The 13,531-nt window shown below is 38.0% G+C and overlaps 1 protein-coding gene across 1 annotated transcript in view; it reads right to left on the reverse strand.

The window, feature by feature from the left end:
- Positions 1 to 13,531, reverse strand: part of TTC39B (tetratricopeptide repeat domain 39B) — a 79,284-nt gene that overhangs the window by 17,438 nt on the left and 48,315 nt on the right. Inside the window, exons 3-10 of the mRNA XM_054810284.1 lie at positions 10,748 to 10,852; positions 8,828 to 8,959; positions 7,489 to 7,565; positions 6,266 to 6,333; positions 4,193 to 4,257; positions 3,920 to 4,025; positions 2,443 to 2,508; positions 693 to 801 (exon numbers count right to left, since the gene is read on the reverse strand). Of these exons, the coding sequence (XP_054666259.1) occupies positions 693 to 801; positions 2,443 to 2,508; positions 3,920 to 4,025; positions 4,193 to 4,257; positions 6,266 to 6,333; positions 7,489 to 7,565; positions 8,828 to 8,959; positions 10,748 to 10,852 (728 nt within the window). The remainder of the gene's footprint in view (positions 1 to 692; positions 802 to 2,442; positions 2,509 to 3,919; positions 4,026 to 4,192; positions 4,258 to 6,265; positions 6,334 to 7,488; positions 7,566 to 8,827; positions 8,960 to 10,747; positions 10,853 to 13,531) is intronic.

Here is a 13,531-nt window from a genome sequence, read left to right on the forward strand (position 1 = left end):
GCTTTTAAGATAGCAAATATCTGTAAGTAGAAACAGAATATATGAATATTCTTTAAATTGCTCCATTATAGATCCTAGTTATACTTTTAAATTCCTTTAATTGCTTTAGCAAGTTAGGAAAACGTTCCTCAGCTGCCTCCTCTCCTAATTTTGAGCTCAGTAATGAAGTACAGGTGATACTGAAAGAAATGAAGTTCTCCTTAATTTCCTGATGAGCCTGAGGGACAACTAAAATACCTCCAAACTAAAGAACATGAAAATATATGTCAAAGATGCATACAGAATTAATGATGATTTTTAGCCACTTGTAGCAAAAGCAACTAATTCTCTACATATTTGTACTTCCAAGTAAATTGTTTGGAAGTACAGACTTCTTTCTGGAGACAGTTTTCACAATATCTGACATTAATTTATGGATAAGGACTTGTCTGAACTTAAAAGTGATTTGTGATATTTTGCTGATGCATGTTGAGACAGCCCTGCAAAATGGATGTTGGTATAATGGTATCTACCTTCACTGTTTCTGCAGACATAGCTTTGTCAGAGATAATCGTTTCAAATCATAATTAAGCATACAGCAATCGCCTGTTACAAAGCTCACTGGCCACCATTTCAAAATTGAGTTAAAAAAATAAATCACGATATCTATTACAATGTGTAGCATGACTGAACAGCTACACAGTGGGTCTCACCAAGGATTAAGGAGATGTAAGTATGATAAACCAACAGGGTGAAAGTACACAGAATGGCCCTCAAACTGCTGCCAGATGCGCCTTCCCGTAGCTGACAGAGGCCCAACTCCTAAGAAACATCACAAACACATGCAGAATTAACTATCAGTATACAGAGTTACTATTAATAGTTTCTGGCTCCCCCAAATCCAGTTTTCCTTTCAGATATAAGGATTTTGTAATTCAGCACCTTTTTGATCTCAGATCCAACACAACCTTTTAACAGAACAGTTCTGCCACGGCCGATAGCACTCAGCAAGGAGAAGATTAAGCTAACATTGAATAAAATTACCCGTGCATTTCAGTGCTCTGGTGAAATTAGAACACCACAGACCATGCAGACACACAGGTCTACATCCCTTCCCCATTATTTTCTGGTTACGTGCCTTTCCAAATAAAGTCTTTAAATCTATGTTTGGTGAGAACCTCTCTCAACTGTTCCAGTACTAGTTGTTGACAAGTTGTTCACAGAAATCCCTGGTTATCCTCAGTTCTCTTCCATCAAGTCAGCCACTATCTTGAGGTTCTGATCAAAACATTAGCTCAGCTCACAAACCAACTTCTAGGCACCATTTCCAGAAGCTACAATGGAATTTGTGTGTGCTGAGAAAAAGGAATCCAGATTCATTGAAACTTATTTAGCTCTTAACACACGAAACTTCTTTCCATCTTTGCCAGTTTATGCCCATTACATTACAGCTTAACAGCTTGGGGGTTGTTGCGACAAGCTCAGAGCTTCCTGGCTCTTCAGAAACATATCAGATTTTAACATTTTTGCCTCAAAACAACTATTAACACAAGTTTTATTGCATAGCAGCTTGATGAGCTATAGCAGAATTCAAGCACCACTCAAAAAAAAAAAAAAAGTGGTGATACTCTAGAATTGTTTGTTCTTTTCCTTTCAGCTTTTATTGCCTTTTCAGTCAGGGCAAAAATGTGTATTATGGAAGAGCTTCAGCATGAACCAGGTCTTTCACAGGAAGAAACAGAATGAACAGGTCTCTACTGAAGTCTAATTTTACATAAGCAGAATGATATTTGTGGACAAATTAACAGCAGTAAGACCATATGGTGATTCTCTGTCTCATTAGTAACTTGAAAGTTTAGTTATGTATAAGTCTGTGGGTTGCTTTGTTTTGTTTTTGTTTTGTTTAATTTCTTATGAGTTGCAAACAAGGTTTTAAAGGGCTGTAAGATACTTAGAAAACAACGCTAGGTTTACAAAAACAAGGCTATGATTACAAATACTTTCCTCAACCATGAGAAAATGATGTATTGAGATTCCACAGTGACAGATGATTTTCAGAAATTCTTTCTCCCAAAGAAATGGGCTAAGATTGTGGGTGGAAAAATGTAGAACTGTGACTCTGCCCTCAGTTACTGGTATGAGGAACATTGATTTCTGACTATACGACAGAGAAGAAAGCTGATATACTCTCCTTAAGGATCAGCAAAAGAAAAGGAAATTGCAATTTGAAAACCCCCTCTTAAGCAGACCAGTCATTTCCCATGGTTGTTCAAGATCAGGATATCACCATATGTGCTTTCATGCCTGCATCATCTAGCCCACTTCTCATCTTTTTAATAATGCTAAAATACTGATAAACAATAAAGACCATTATATTTTTAGTGTGAAACAGATGATGTTAAATCCATTGAGTCTTTATCTAAGAAAGGACTAATTTGAAAAAACAAGTATCAGATCTAATACCCTATTGCCAGAAAATCCAATAAATTCTAGCAGTCGGAGGATCCTTCCTGGTAAAAGCGACAGCATCTGAAATACATTTCAAACAAAACCAAGATAAATAAAAACTTATATACATTTTAAAAAAGTGAAACTACTATAAACTAGAAAACCACTAGTAAACCAAAAATGTCAGCTACTATGTTAAATGCCATTACACATTAGTGAAAAAGTAAAACACACAAGAACTTGAAAATAGACATGCAACAATATACAATCAGTCAGTAGCTTCAGGGAAACTGAGACTTCTGATGATCATCCAGCATGGAAACATCAAGACAGAGTCCAGCTGTGCTTTTTCAGATAATGACAGATTTTTCTGTCTTCAGCTGATCAGAACTGTTTGAAAATTGTGGGTCATTTAGAATGAAAACATTATCCATTTTGGTAGCACTTAAAATCTACAGTTGTCATCTTACTTTATTCCCAACCAAATGATACAATGGTATCGCAAAAGTTCTCTTTGTTCCTACCACGGGAGCACTGAATTAGCAGACCAGCAAGCATACTTGGTTTTAGAAATACTAGCTATTGTTGTCACCCTTTAGCCCTCTATTACATGTACTTTTTGTTCCCCTTGTAACTGCACTCCCCACATCCTACACAACAGAAAACTTACAAATATCACAACCACCTTTCCAACAAGCATTACAAGAAGGCCTATTTGAATGTCAGTTTTTGAAAGCTTCATTTACCCTAACACATTCTGCCCAGCAGAGTCTGTTAAGCTTCCTACTGAGGACACTTCATGAAGAATAGGAAAAGTCAGAGCACTTATGAACAGACACATCTACTAGTTGCTTGGGTTTTAAAGACTGACAGGTGCAGACAGACCTGAGTTCTTCTGACCATACTCAGAACTGACCAGCTCCAGTCTGGAATGATACAGAAATTAATGGACCAGCAGAAATCAACTCTCACCATTACCACGACAGATGTAAAAAGGCAACTGTAGTAAATTGTAAAGAAAACTGCCAGTGGATATACTCAGTTTTCTTTTCTACAGACTCAGTAAACTACTACTCATTATTCTGAATTTGTAATTATCTATGCCACTCTACAGAATGCCACTGAAGCAAAAGAATGGTATACATGGGGGTGTTAGAATAAAAGCAGTCACTCTGGGTATCCTGTAACCAATAGCATAAGCATCTTAAGAATTCCTGCTACACACAGGTGGAAGTAGCTGCTGTTCCTCTTAATACACACATAAATTAGTCCAAGAGAACTAAACACAATTCAGAACAAATTAGTAGAAAGATTCTGTAAGGCATGCATGCAAAAAGCCATTCCCGTTTTCATATTTCATTAAACTTTCAAAGCCTGTATCTCCACTTTACACATGCTTAATTTTTAAAACAGGATTACAGTACTGTATCTGCAAAGAAAAAATCCTACAGAATTATCCCAAGCGCCTTTCTGTAGTCTGAAAAAGTCATACCAAGTTGAACGCTCCAATTCCAAGTTTCACTCCTCCTTCAAACTGGCAATAAGTTTCATTTTTGCTTTTGTTCCCCTGAGTCATCTGTAGCACCTGATGACATTCTCTTTTGATGCAGAAAAAAAACCAGGAGGGAAGGGAAAACATGACTTAGAAATTATATGAAGTATAACCATTGATTGCTATAAAAATATTTCTTTTTATTTTGGAGGCATTAATGCAACTGCACCTACTTACACCAACATTGAATCTAAGTGTTTTCTAATAGCTTACTTGTATATTTGGTAACTTGTCCTAATTTTGAGGCCACCTTTGATAAAGTTGATCATGTTTTCATCCTGGAAGAAAAAAAAAATAATTGTACAAAAAAGTGCATTCAGCTATTATATATAACATTTAAAAGTTTGCCAGCTACATTTAAATTTATTTCTAACTTAACAGTCATTGGAAACATTAAAAATGTTTTTTCAGATTTTAGACTCATCTCTAAGACTGAAGTTGACACTTGCTTTAAGTTGTCAAGGAAACAGTTCTCTGGTGCATGTTACAAATTTTAAAACTTAAGGGGGTGAAAAAAAAAAAAGTCAGAGTTACTTTTAACAGAATTTCCAATGCATATAAATGAAACAAGAAAGCTCTCCACCAGATGGTGCTGTAGGAACTTTTTAGAAAGTTTTGAAATACTGATTCTGACACACACAAGTGATCCCAGGACCTGGCAGAAGACAAACCAAAGAATCCCCTGAACAGATGAATTCCCATTGCTGATCAACAGTAGCTACACGTACTACCCAATAGATGTGCTTATTTACGTCTAGAAAAATCAAAATAAAGTCACACTATACTAGCCATCAAAAACAAATTCCTGATGGTTAACAGTTCAACAGGACAGAATTTTCTCTCTTAGAATTCATACAAAAGGGGAACGTGTGCAGGCATTTCAGAAATGCACATTTAATACAGGGATACCATATATGATGTGGAAAATGAAAAAGCACAAAAAGCAGCCTCTGAATCATCAGCCGAAGGAAATTCTTACTTCCATAAAAGGCTCACCATTTCAAAAGACCTCAACTGTTTTGTCTGCAATACTGAACACCCAAACACAAGTGTTTTAGTACAAGCATTCTTGCTACCTCTTTCTGAATGGTTACATTTTCATTATCATCATCATCCTCAGATGAATCAAGGATAGTCAAGGATGAAAATTATGGGGCATGACAGCAATCAGACAAGCTGATATAGTCAACTGCAATGGATCACTGACATGATGGACAGCGAGGTGCTGCTTTAGAGAAAGTATGCCCCTAAGTTTTGGGAGGTTTTGGGGGTTTTTTGGGGTTTTTTTCATTTTATACCATCCTAAGCTCACCTCCTTCAACTACTGTTTAAAAATTCTCTTCATGCTTTAAAAAAACCTATCCGCAAAACAAGCAAGAGGGTTGCTTCCATTTGGTTAGTAAAGGAGAAAGTCAGTTATAGGAAAGACTGGCAGTCCATTAATAATATTTCCTGACAGTTCTGGCCAAAGTACTATATTAGGTGGTTTATAAAGCTTTGCCAAAGCAACTTTTTAGGTCCATCTCATCTCAGTATCTTTGCACCTCACTTCTTCCTCATAGTTTACATCTGAAGGGATTACCTAAAATATATTCATTAAATATTTGTAAAATGCTTACATATGTAAGAAGTACGACTAACAACTCCTGTTTTCCGGAATCAGATTTCCAATCCAATTTGAAAACACTGCAGCATGAAGTCCCTGAACCACAAGCTCAACAATAAGCACCAGACAGTATTAAAGAGCAGATCTTTCTGTGAACTGAATTATTACCTCAGCAACATTAAGTTCATTTTCTAATCATTCATCACTATATTGTTTCCATGTCAAAAGTACATGGAAAGTGATACTGAATTGGAGACAAATGCACATCAGTTGAAGTTTTGTTAGCTGGGAAACATTCTACCCTTTTCGTGCCAAAAACAACTTGCACTTTCAAACATGACATTTCCTTATACTTGAACATCTTTTTAAACAAGTGCTGGACACTGTCAGATATAATGCAAGTCATTTAAAACATACCATTTGTATAAGATTGCAATATACCTTAGATTTTTGGTTCCTGGGTATCAACATCATCTTTGGTTATTCATATAAACAGAGGATTTTGCTGGGTAGCACAGTACTTACTGTACTTTCAATCAGTGCCATGAAATAACATTCATTCACTAGGAAAAAGTTTGGGGTTTAAGTACCATATCTATTGTGGGAATGATGTTTTACAATCACTAACATCTTTCAACTAAGCTGCTACACAGAGATACAAAATAAACAACTGACTTTACCTGTACAAAGGTGAGAGCTGCTTTCTGTAGTAAGCATTCAGCATAGCAGATTTCAGCATGCATTTCCTCTATATAAGAAAGAAAAGTTATTTACTGTCAGAAAAGTTATTGTCAATATATTCTTGGGGTTAATGGAACAAAAAAAATGCTGCCAAGAAAAGAAAAAAAAAAAAAGAGCAAGATTCTGCTGTTGCTGTTTTGATAACCGCTGAATAATAGCTGTAACTCACAAATCCCAATAGAGGTCTTCTATTTCACTTCTCCTCAGACAAAAACTTTGATCCTGCCAGAGCTGACTTCAGCCTAGGGCAAAAGCTACTTATCATTCTGGTGGATGATCTCCTGTACTTTCCATTGATCCTAAGTTTAAATATCAGCCTAGAGCAAGTAGGTCTTCCAACTCTCCTTCCATGTCTTAGAAAAAACTTTTACAGATGAATGGTAACACTAACTGTGGCTCAGGCTTTTCCCTAAGTCCAGTGAGATACTATAAACAGGTTTTCACCAAGTCATGCTCAACAAACCCAAAGCTCCAGGACCACTTTCTGACTTCATGCAGCACTAAAGTACATTTGATTTAACATACCTAACGTGAGTTACTCTGCACCCATGCTGCAAGACCAGTCACATGCACAAGGATGCTGTATGTACAGTGCACACATGGTGAGTTTGATGTGTCCAGCATTAAAGAGGATTTTTTTTGTGTCAGGTTAGAAAAAAATGCATACTTGATTCTGCCTGAATCAGAAATAGGAGATCGGCATTTTCAGAGCCATGAACAATGTACTGATACCATTTCCCAAAACACCTTAAGGCAAAACAGACAAGCACAAAACTTGTTAATGTATTCGGATTCCAATACAACTAATATTAAGGATGTATTCCACAGCATCAATGATGATTCCTAAACTTTTGGGAGCTGTCTTAAGTAAAAACAGAAGAAGAAAAAAAGGAAATTTCTCTTCAGTCCTATAATGTGTTGTGGAAGGCATTCCTTTCTTAATTCATGCATGCTCAGAGCAAAAAAAAAAAATTAGTCCGAATCCCCAATTTTGAGAAACTTTGCATTCAAATTAAAAAACCCCACCATAATACAGGTGGTTTATTTGTTTGGTTTTTACTCTAAGATATTAGTCAAGTTACACAGTTAAGCATGTTTGTACACACTGTGGTTTTGAGCTTTTTTTCACTTTGTGATTTTAATTGTATTATAAACCACTTACCTTCACTCAACTGATCCACTGACTGTTTAGAAACTAGATTGGACAAGGATTCCACCACTGTGCTTCTTTTCCTGAATCTAAATCAGTTGTACATTGAAGAAAAGAAACCCACACAGCATGAGTGACATTTCAACACAAACATGAACTTAATTATTTATAATTCTTAACCCTTTCCGATCCTTAATTTATAGACATTCTTAGTAAAGTGATGATTTGCCAATAGTTGGAAGTTTTTGAGTAGTCTAATCATGGCCATTTGTATTTATCTAGGCTCAGATGCCTATCTAACCTTGACTGATGTTGCAAGCATGCATTTAATCTACTTCCAATGTACTATAGCTTCCACCCCCCAGCTGCAGAGGTCTCTGACATTGGGCAAGCCACTTGAACTGACCCTCAAAGTTTTATGAGCTACTTTTTTCCATTTCTTAAACTTCCACTCAGAATTAGAATGAAAAATCAAAAGAAGCTGTGTTTTCAACATAAATGAAAACATAAATACTTCAGTATTTTATGGCATTTTATGCCAGATAAGATGCCAAAACAGTCACATATTTTACTCTCAACATCTCAACTGTCCATGTTATTGATTGCTAGTTTATTTTAGTATGGCATTCCAAAAATTATTTTTTTACTATTTACAAACAACTCAGTTTTATTAGCAAGCTGAAGAAACAGTTTTACATTGAGAAAAGGAACACATTTTGTAAGCCAGTAATCCACTAATTATAAATATTGAGCATTAGTTTATCATTTGTTTACTGGACATGGAAAAGCACTGGGTCCTGACAACGAGATTATGACTCCACAAGTTAACATAACACATACAAAAAAATGGTCAATTAAGGCACATGTACTTCTGGCAATTCTTCACCTTTGAGTGTTTGATTGCCTTTATCTTGCATTTTTATGAGTTTTGTGACAGACTAGACCAGAGCACTTCTGCATAAAAGTTTGTATCCTGCAAAGATAAAAACCCTAACTGAAACTATCTGAAGTATAAAGAAGCATCAAATTTTCAGACATACTAAACAATATAGTTGTTGTTAATAGGAATAATAGCCCTTTATTTTTAAGGTAAGCTAAACACATACATTTGTAGTAATACTAAAAAATTGCTCTGGTTTTAGAAAAAAATCTCTGTACAAGCTTAACCCTATTAGACTATTGGGTCCACATTTGCAAACAACTGTTAAAAAAAAGAATATTTTCATGATGAAAGGAAAAAATTCAAAATATGAAGCTTTTAAATTGTTGATCCCCATGGAAAATAAAAAGTCATAGGTTCAAAACACTTAGTAGATTAAGTCCCTCATAAATGTTCATTGCTTGGGCTTACCTTTGGCAAGTTTGCAAAGCTTCCTTCATTGTAGAAATTCCCATTTGTATATCCTGCTGTTCAAAGGTCATAGCAGCTTGCATAACTAAAATAGTGCTGTACCCAAGGGCATGGTACATACTATCTTTAGACCTAGGGCAAACATATAAAACTTCTGTATTTAAGCAAAACTTTAAATTACAATACAAAATTAAATGCTGAAACACTTGCATTAATGTATGAAGAGACAGAAGAAAAAAGCAGGAAAGTAATGGACGTGAGAACACAACCTAGCAAGTATCATCTTCCACTGGCTGCTATGTGTCTGCCTCCACACGATACTGTCACAGCAAGTTCCAGAAAACATCCAAATTGGGTTAGACAAATATTTGCACTTAATTATTTCCTATATATAGTCTGCTGGTATATCTATTTAATTTAGCTAATTAAGCCTTGACATAAATACTTGTTCGTCTGCTTTCACTTAACATAAGGAGGACATCCTTCTAACATTACTACTTGATCCAAAGACACAGAAATCTGCATTTGTATCATAGAAAAGTCAGTACACACATGCTCAGTCCTGCATGAAAGGCTACACTGAACCAGTCTGGCTTTCACAACATAATTACACAACCCCAAAAAACCCCAAAATTTGTTGGAAAGGGGCTATGGGAGGTCACATACTCAAATATACCAGTTGCAGGGGCATGATTGCCAACATTTTGTCAGGCAAACTCAGGTTTTGTCTAACCAAGTTTTAAGAGGTTCAAGAAAATGAAGACTGCATACCCCGCTGGCACTGTACCATCAATGTACTTTGCCCTAATACCTGGTTTTAACCTCCTGAGCCTCAACTCGTGGTGACTGCCTCTTGTTTTATCATCTGCCATTATGGAGAAGGACGTCTTTGTAACTTCCCCTCAATAGCTACAGACCGCTATTATATTAACACCCAAGTCTCCTTTTTGCCAAAGTAAAACAAACCCAGGTCTCTCAATCTTAGAGTCGTATTTTCTAGTCTTCTAGCCATGCTGCTAGGCCTCTGCTGGATCCTCTCCAGTTTCCTCAATGTCTTTTTTTTTTTTCCTTTCCTCTAAATCAAGGAGCTACCCACCAAATGTAGGCTTGAAGACAGGAAATTTCAGCAGAGTCAAGGTAGATAAACCCTTGGGCTAAGTGTTCTTCCACCTGTCCATACTACTGACTTACCACCAACAACCCATCATTCTTAATCCAGTCTTACTATCACCAAACTGCATAGCGAGAACTTCACCTTGCTCTACTAACAAGCTACAGATCCCTCTGAAACATCCCTCAACATCGCACACATCTTAGAGAGAGACAGCAGAACAGTGAACAGGATTCAGATTCTAGTCCTAAAGAATACCCACTCAGATTGCCACCCCATGCAGTCACAGGTAAGCTAGGTTTATCCTATGAACCTTTCAGTATTCTTTAGTTCCCTACATCTGCACTGCCATGCTTTTCTTCTCAGTAGAACAAAGGCAACAGGGGAACAGGCAGAATTATTCAGAAGATCAAAAGGTGGCCTTTAATGGTAAACACCACTATGACTCAAACATAATATATAAAGCAACAAAAAGAGTGTTCTGCAGCTTCGTTCCAGCTTTGTCGTCTTGAGAAAAGCAGTTCCCATTGTACAAATTCTCTTGCTCCCCTGGTTTTCCCCTCTGCACAAGGAAAGACAGCTTGAATGATAAACTCAAACAGCACAACTGAGTGCTTCATTAATAGGTTCTGCAATGTTCTTAAGGTGAAACAAGTGCACTGCTAAAACCCAAAGACACTGGGAAATGCCTTTGGACGAAAATGAATAAATGAAAACTACCGTTTTCAGAGGCCTTACATCTTTGGCTACCAGACAGCATGCTTTACACTATCTGTTTACAGCAACTTCAGCAAATAACAGGACCTCACCATGGACGAAGTAGTTCCAGGGCTTCGGAGAACTTATTATTCAGAAATAAGTTCAGTGCCATTGAACATTCTTCCAGAGCACACTTGAGATCCATCTTGGATGCCCTAAAAAAAATTTTTAGTTTATTCAAACTGTAAATATAAACACAAAATCAAAAAATTTTTCTTCCTTATGTAACACAGATGATCTTGTACAGCAATTTTGTTACTAATTTTTAAAATCTAGCTTTACAAAAACAAGTCACATGCTTAACACTTTATCCATGCTACATGGGTGTGCCCTCTTTGCTTATTTTAGTGATATTTATGGCTTTGTCCTCCTTTTTTTACCAGTCAATACGCAATAGAGTCATTGTTACTGCTACTTATGTAACACTGATACTCAAAACTTACCACTGTGTCCAAGCTCTCAATTCTCCCTATCAGTACAAATGCCGTTTCACACTCTGTATTCAGATTTACATCTCAAGAGAAATGACAAAATAATATTTTAATCCAAGAAAGCAGTAAACAAATGCTTACTCTGCAAACAGCTATGTCAAAAATACTCCTGTTGGAAGCCTGCAGCTACGCAAAAAGCTTTTGTTCTTCCTAATGCACTCTGAGTAAAATCACTTGCACTTGCTTAAGAGAAAGCCACCTAACAAAACTGCTACCTTGGCCAGTTTCGTGTGAAAGACTCTGGAGCACTCCCAAATTGCTCCATGGGCAGAACTGGTAACAAACTGGACATTCATGGTAGTGACAAGTAGCTAGAAGCTACACGGCCTTCAATGTGCACAGCTGGATCTGGAAAAGATAATCTGTCTACAGCTTTAAAACAACAGGTTTAGGCTCTATAATGGGCTTTATCCAAGTAAGGTTAAGCAGTGGTAAGCAACAGATCATGTCAATGAGATAAAATATTTACATGCCGACCAGAAGAGAAGAACCCTGAAAGAAGAATTCAGAGACAGAGGAGTGCAGCTGCTCTAAATCTGACAGTAACACACACACAAAATCAACAAAATAAGAAAAAGGGAGACACGAAAATATGACTGGACATGTTTTTAGAGAGAATCATCAACTTCCCCTACCCTACTCCTTTCTCCATCACCCAAAAGCTTTAAAAATGTTGGCTCTGTTTTCTGTATACTGTCTGAGGTAGAAAATTGGGACAAGGCTAGATGACATCCCTAAACTCTTTTTCAGCTTTATTTTCTGTCATTTTTTTAGTGGCAGTACTTGAAACATTCACATTCTGTAGAAAAATAAAACCTCTAACTCAATACTTGGCAACCACTTGATATTTGTTATTGAACATACCAAAAGGCAAATCTTGCCCTTCATAATTAAGTAGTGAGCTGCCCAACAGTTGAAAATCTGGCAATTTTACCATCAGACTTTTACGAACAATTTTAAATACAATCTAAATACCTTTATTTTCTCCCATACTGGGATTCAACTTTAATATTATGTATAAAATTATATAAATCTTAAAATTGTATGTAGCAAAACCCTGCAGTTCTTAAAAGCTGAAGCATTTGCAGCTCTGCTTCAACTCCTACCATTAGCCACTCGCTAAGCTTTCACGTCTGTTAGTTGCACACGCACTGCAGGAAAGGTCATTCTCAATGCAACGTACAGCCCTAATATCCAGCTGTCCAACAAAAGCAGCACTCTCACACCAGCAGAGAAAGGGCACTGTGGCAATCCAGTCAACCAGAACAAGCCTTAGCAGAACAGTGGATGCCTTTTTTCTCATCTGCATAGAGTTCCTGCCAGCCCGTCACATACTAGGGACACATATTGTCCCACTGCCATTATCAGTTTATGTTCTCTCACTTAAATATCCTTCAGCTAGGTATCTAAATTGCCTCCAGTTTTCTTGAAAGTATTTCAGGGAATCATAGAATGGTTTGGGTTGGAAGGGACCTTAAAGATCATCTAGGTCCAAGCCCCCTGCTGTGGGCAGGGACACCTTCCACTAGACCAGGTCGCCCAAAGCCCCATCCAACCTGATCTTAAACACTTCCAGGGAGGGGGCAGCCACAGCCTATCTGGGCAACCTGTGCCAGTGCCTCACCACCCTCACAGTAAAGAATTTCTAACATCTAATCTAAATCGACCCTCCTTCAGCTTAAACCCATTACCCCTTGTCTTGTCACCACACTCCCTCACAAACAGTCCCTCTCCAGGTTTCTTCTAGGCCCTCTTTAGGTACTGGAAGGCCGCAGCTAGGTCTCCCTGGGGCCGCCTCTTCTCCAGGCTGAACAATCCCAACTCTCTCAGCCTGTCCTCACAGAAGAGGTGCTCCAGCCCTCTGATCAGCTTTGTGGCCCTCCTCTGGACTCACTCCAACAGCTCCATGTCTCTCCTGTACTGGGGCCCCCAGAGCTGGACGCAGTACTCCAGGTGGGGTCTCACAAGAGCAGAGTAGAGGGGCAGGATCACCTCCCTCGACCTGCTGGTCATGCTTCTTTTGATGCAGCCCAGGACATGGTTGGCTTTCTGGGCTGCAAGCGCACACTGCCGGCTCATGTTGAGCTTCTCATCAATCAATACCCCCAAGTCCTCCTCCTCAGGGCTGCTTGCAATCTATTCTCCGCCCAGCGGGTAGCTGTGCTTGTGACTGCACTGACCTACATGCAGGACCTTGCACTTGACCTTGTTGAATTTCATGAGGTTCACACAGGCCCACCTCTCCAGCCGGTCAAGGTCCCTCTGGATGGCATCCCTTCCCTGCAGCGTGTTGACCACACCACACAGCTTGGAGTCATCGGCAAACTTGCTGAGGGTGCACTT

This window comes from Grus americana, chromosome Z (genome assembly GCF_028858705.1).
Source record: "Grus americana isolate bGruAme1 chromosome Z, bGruAme1.mat, whole genome shotgun sequence".
Lineage (NCBI taxonomy): Eukaryota > Metazoa > Chordata > Aves > Gruiformes > Gruidae > Grus > Grus americana.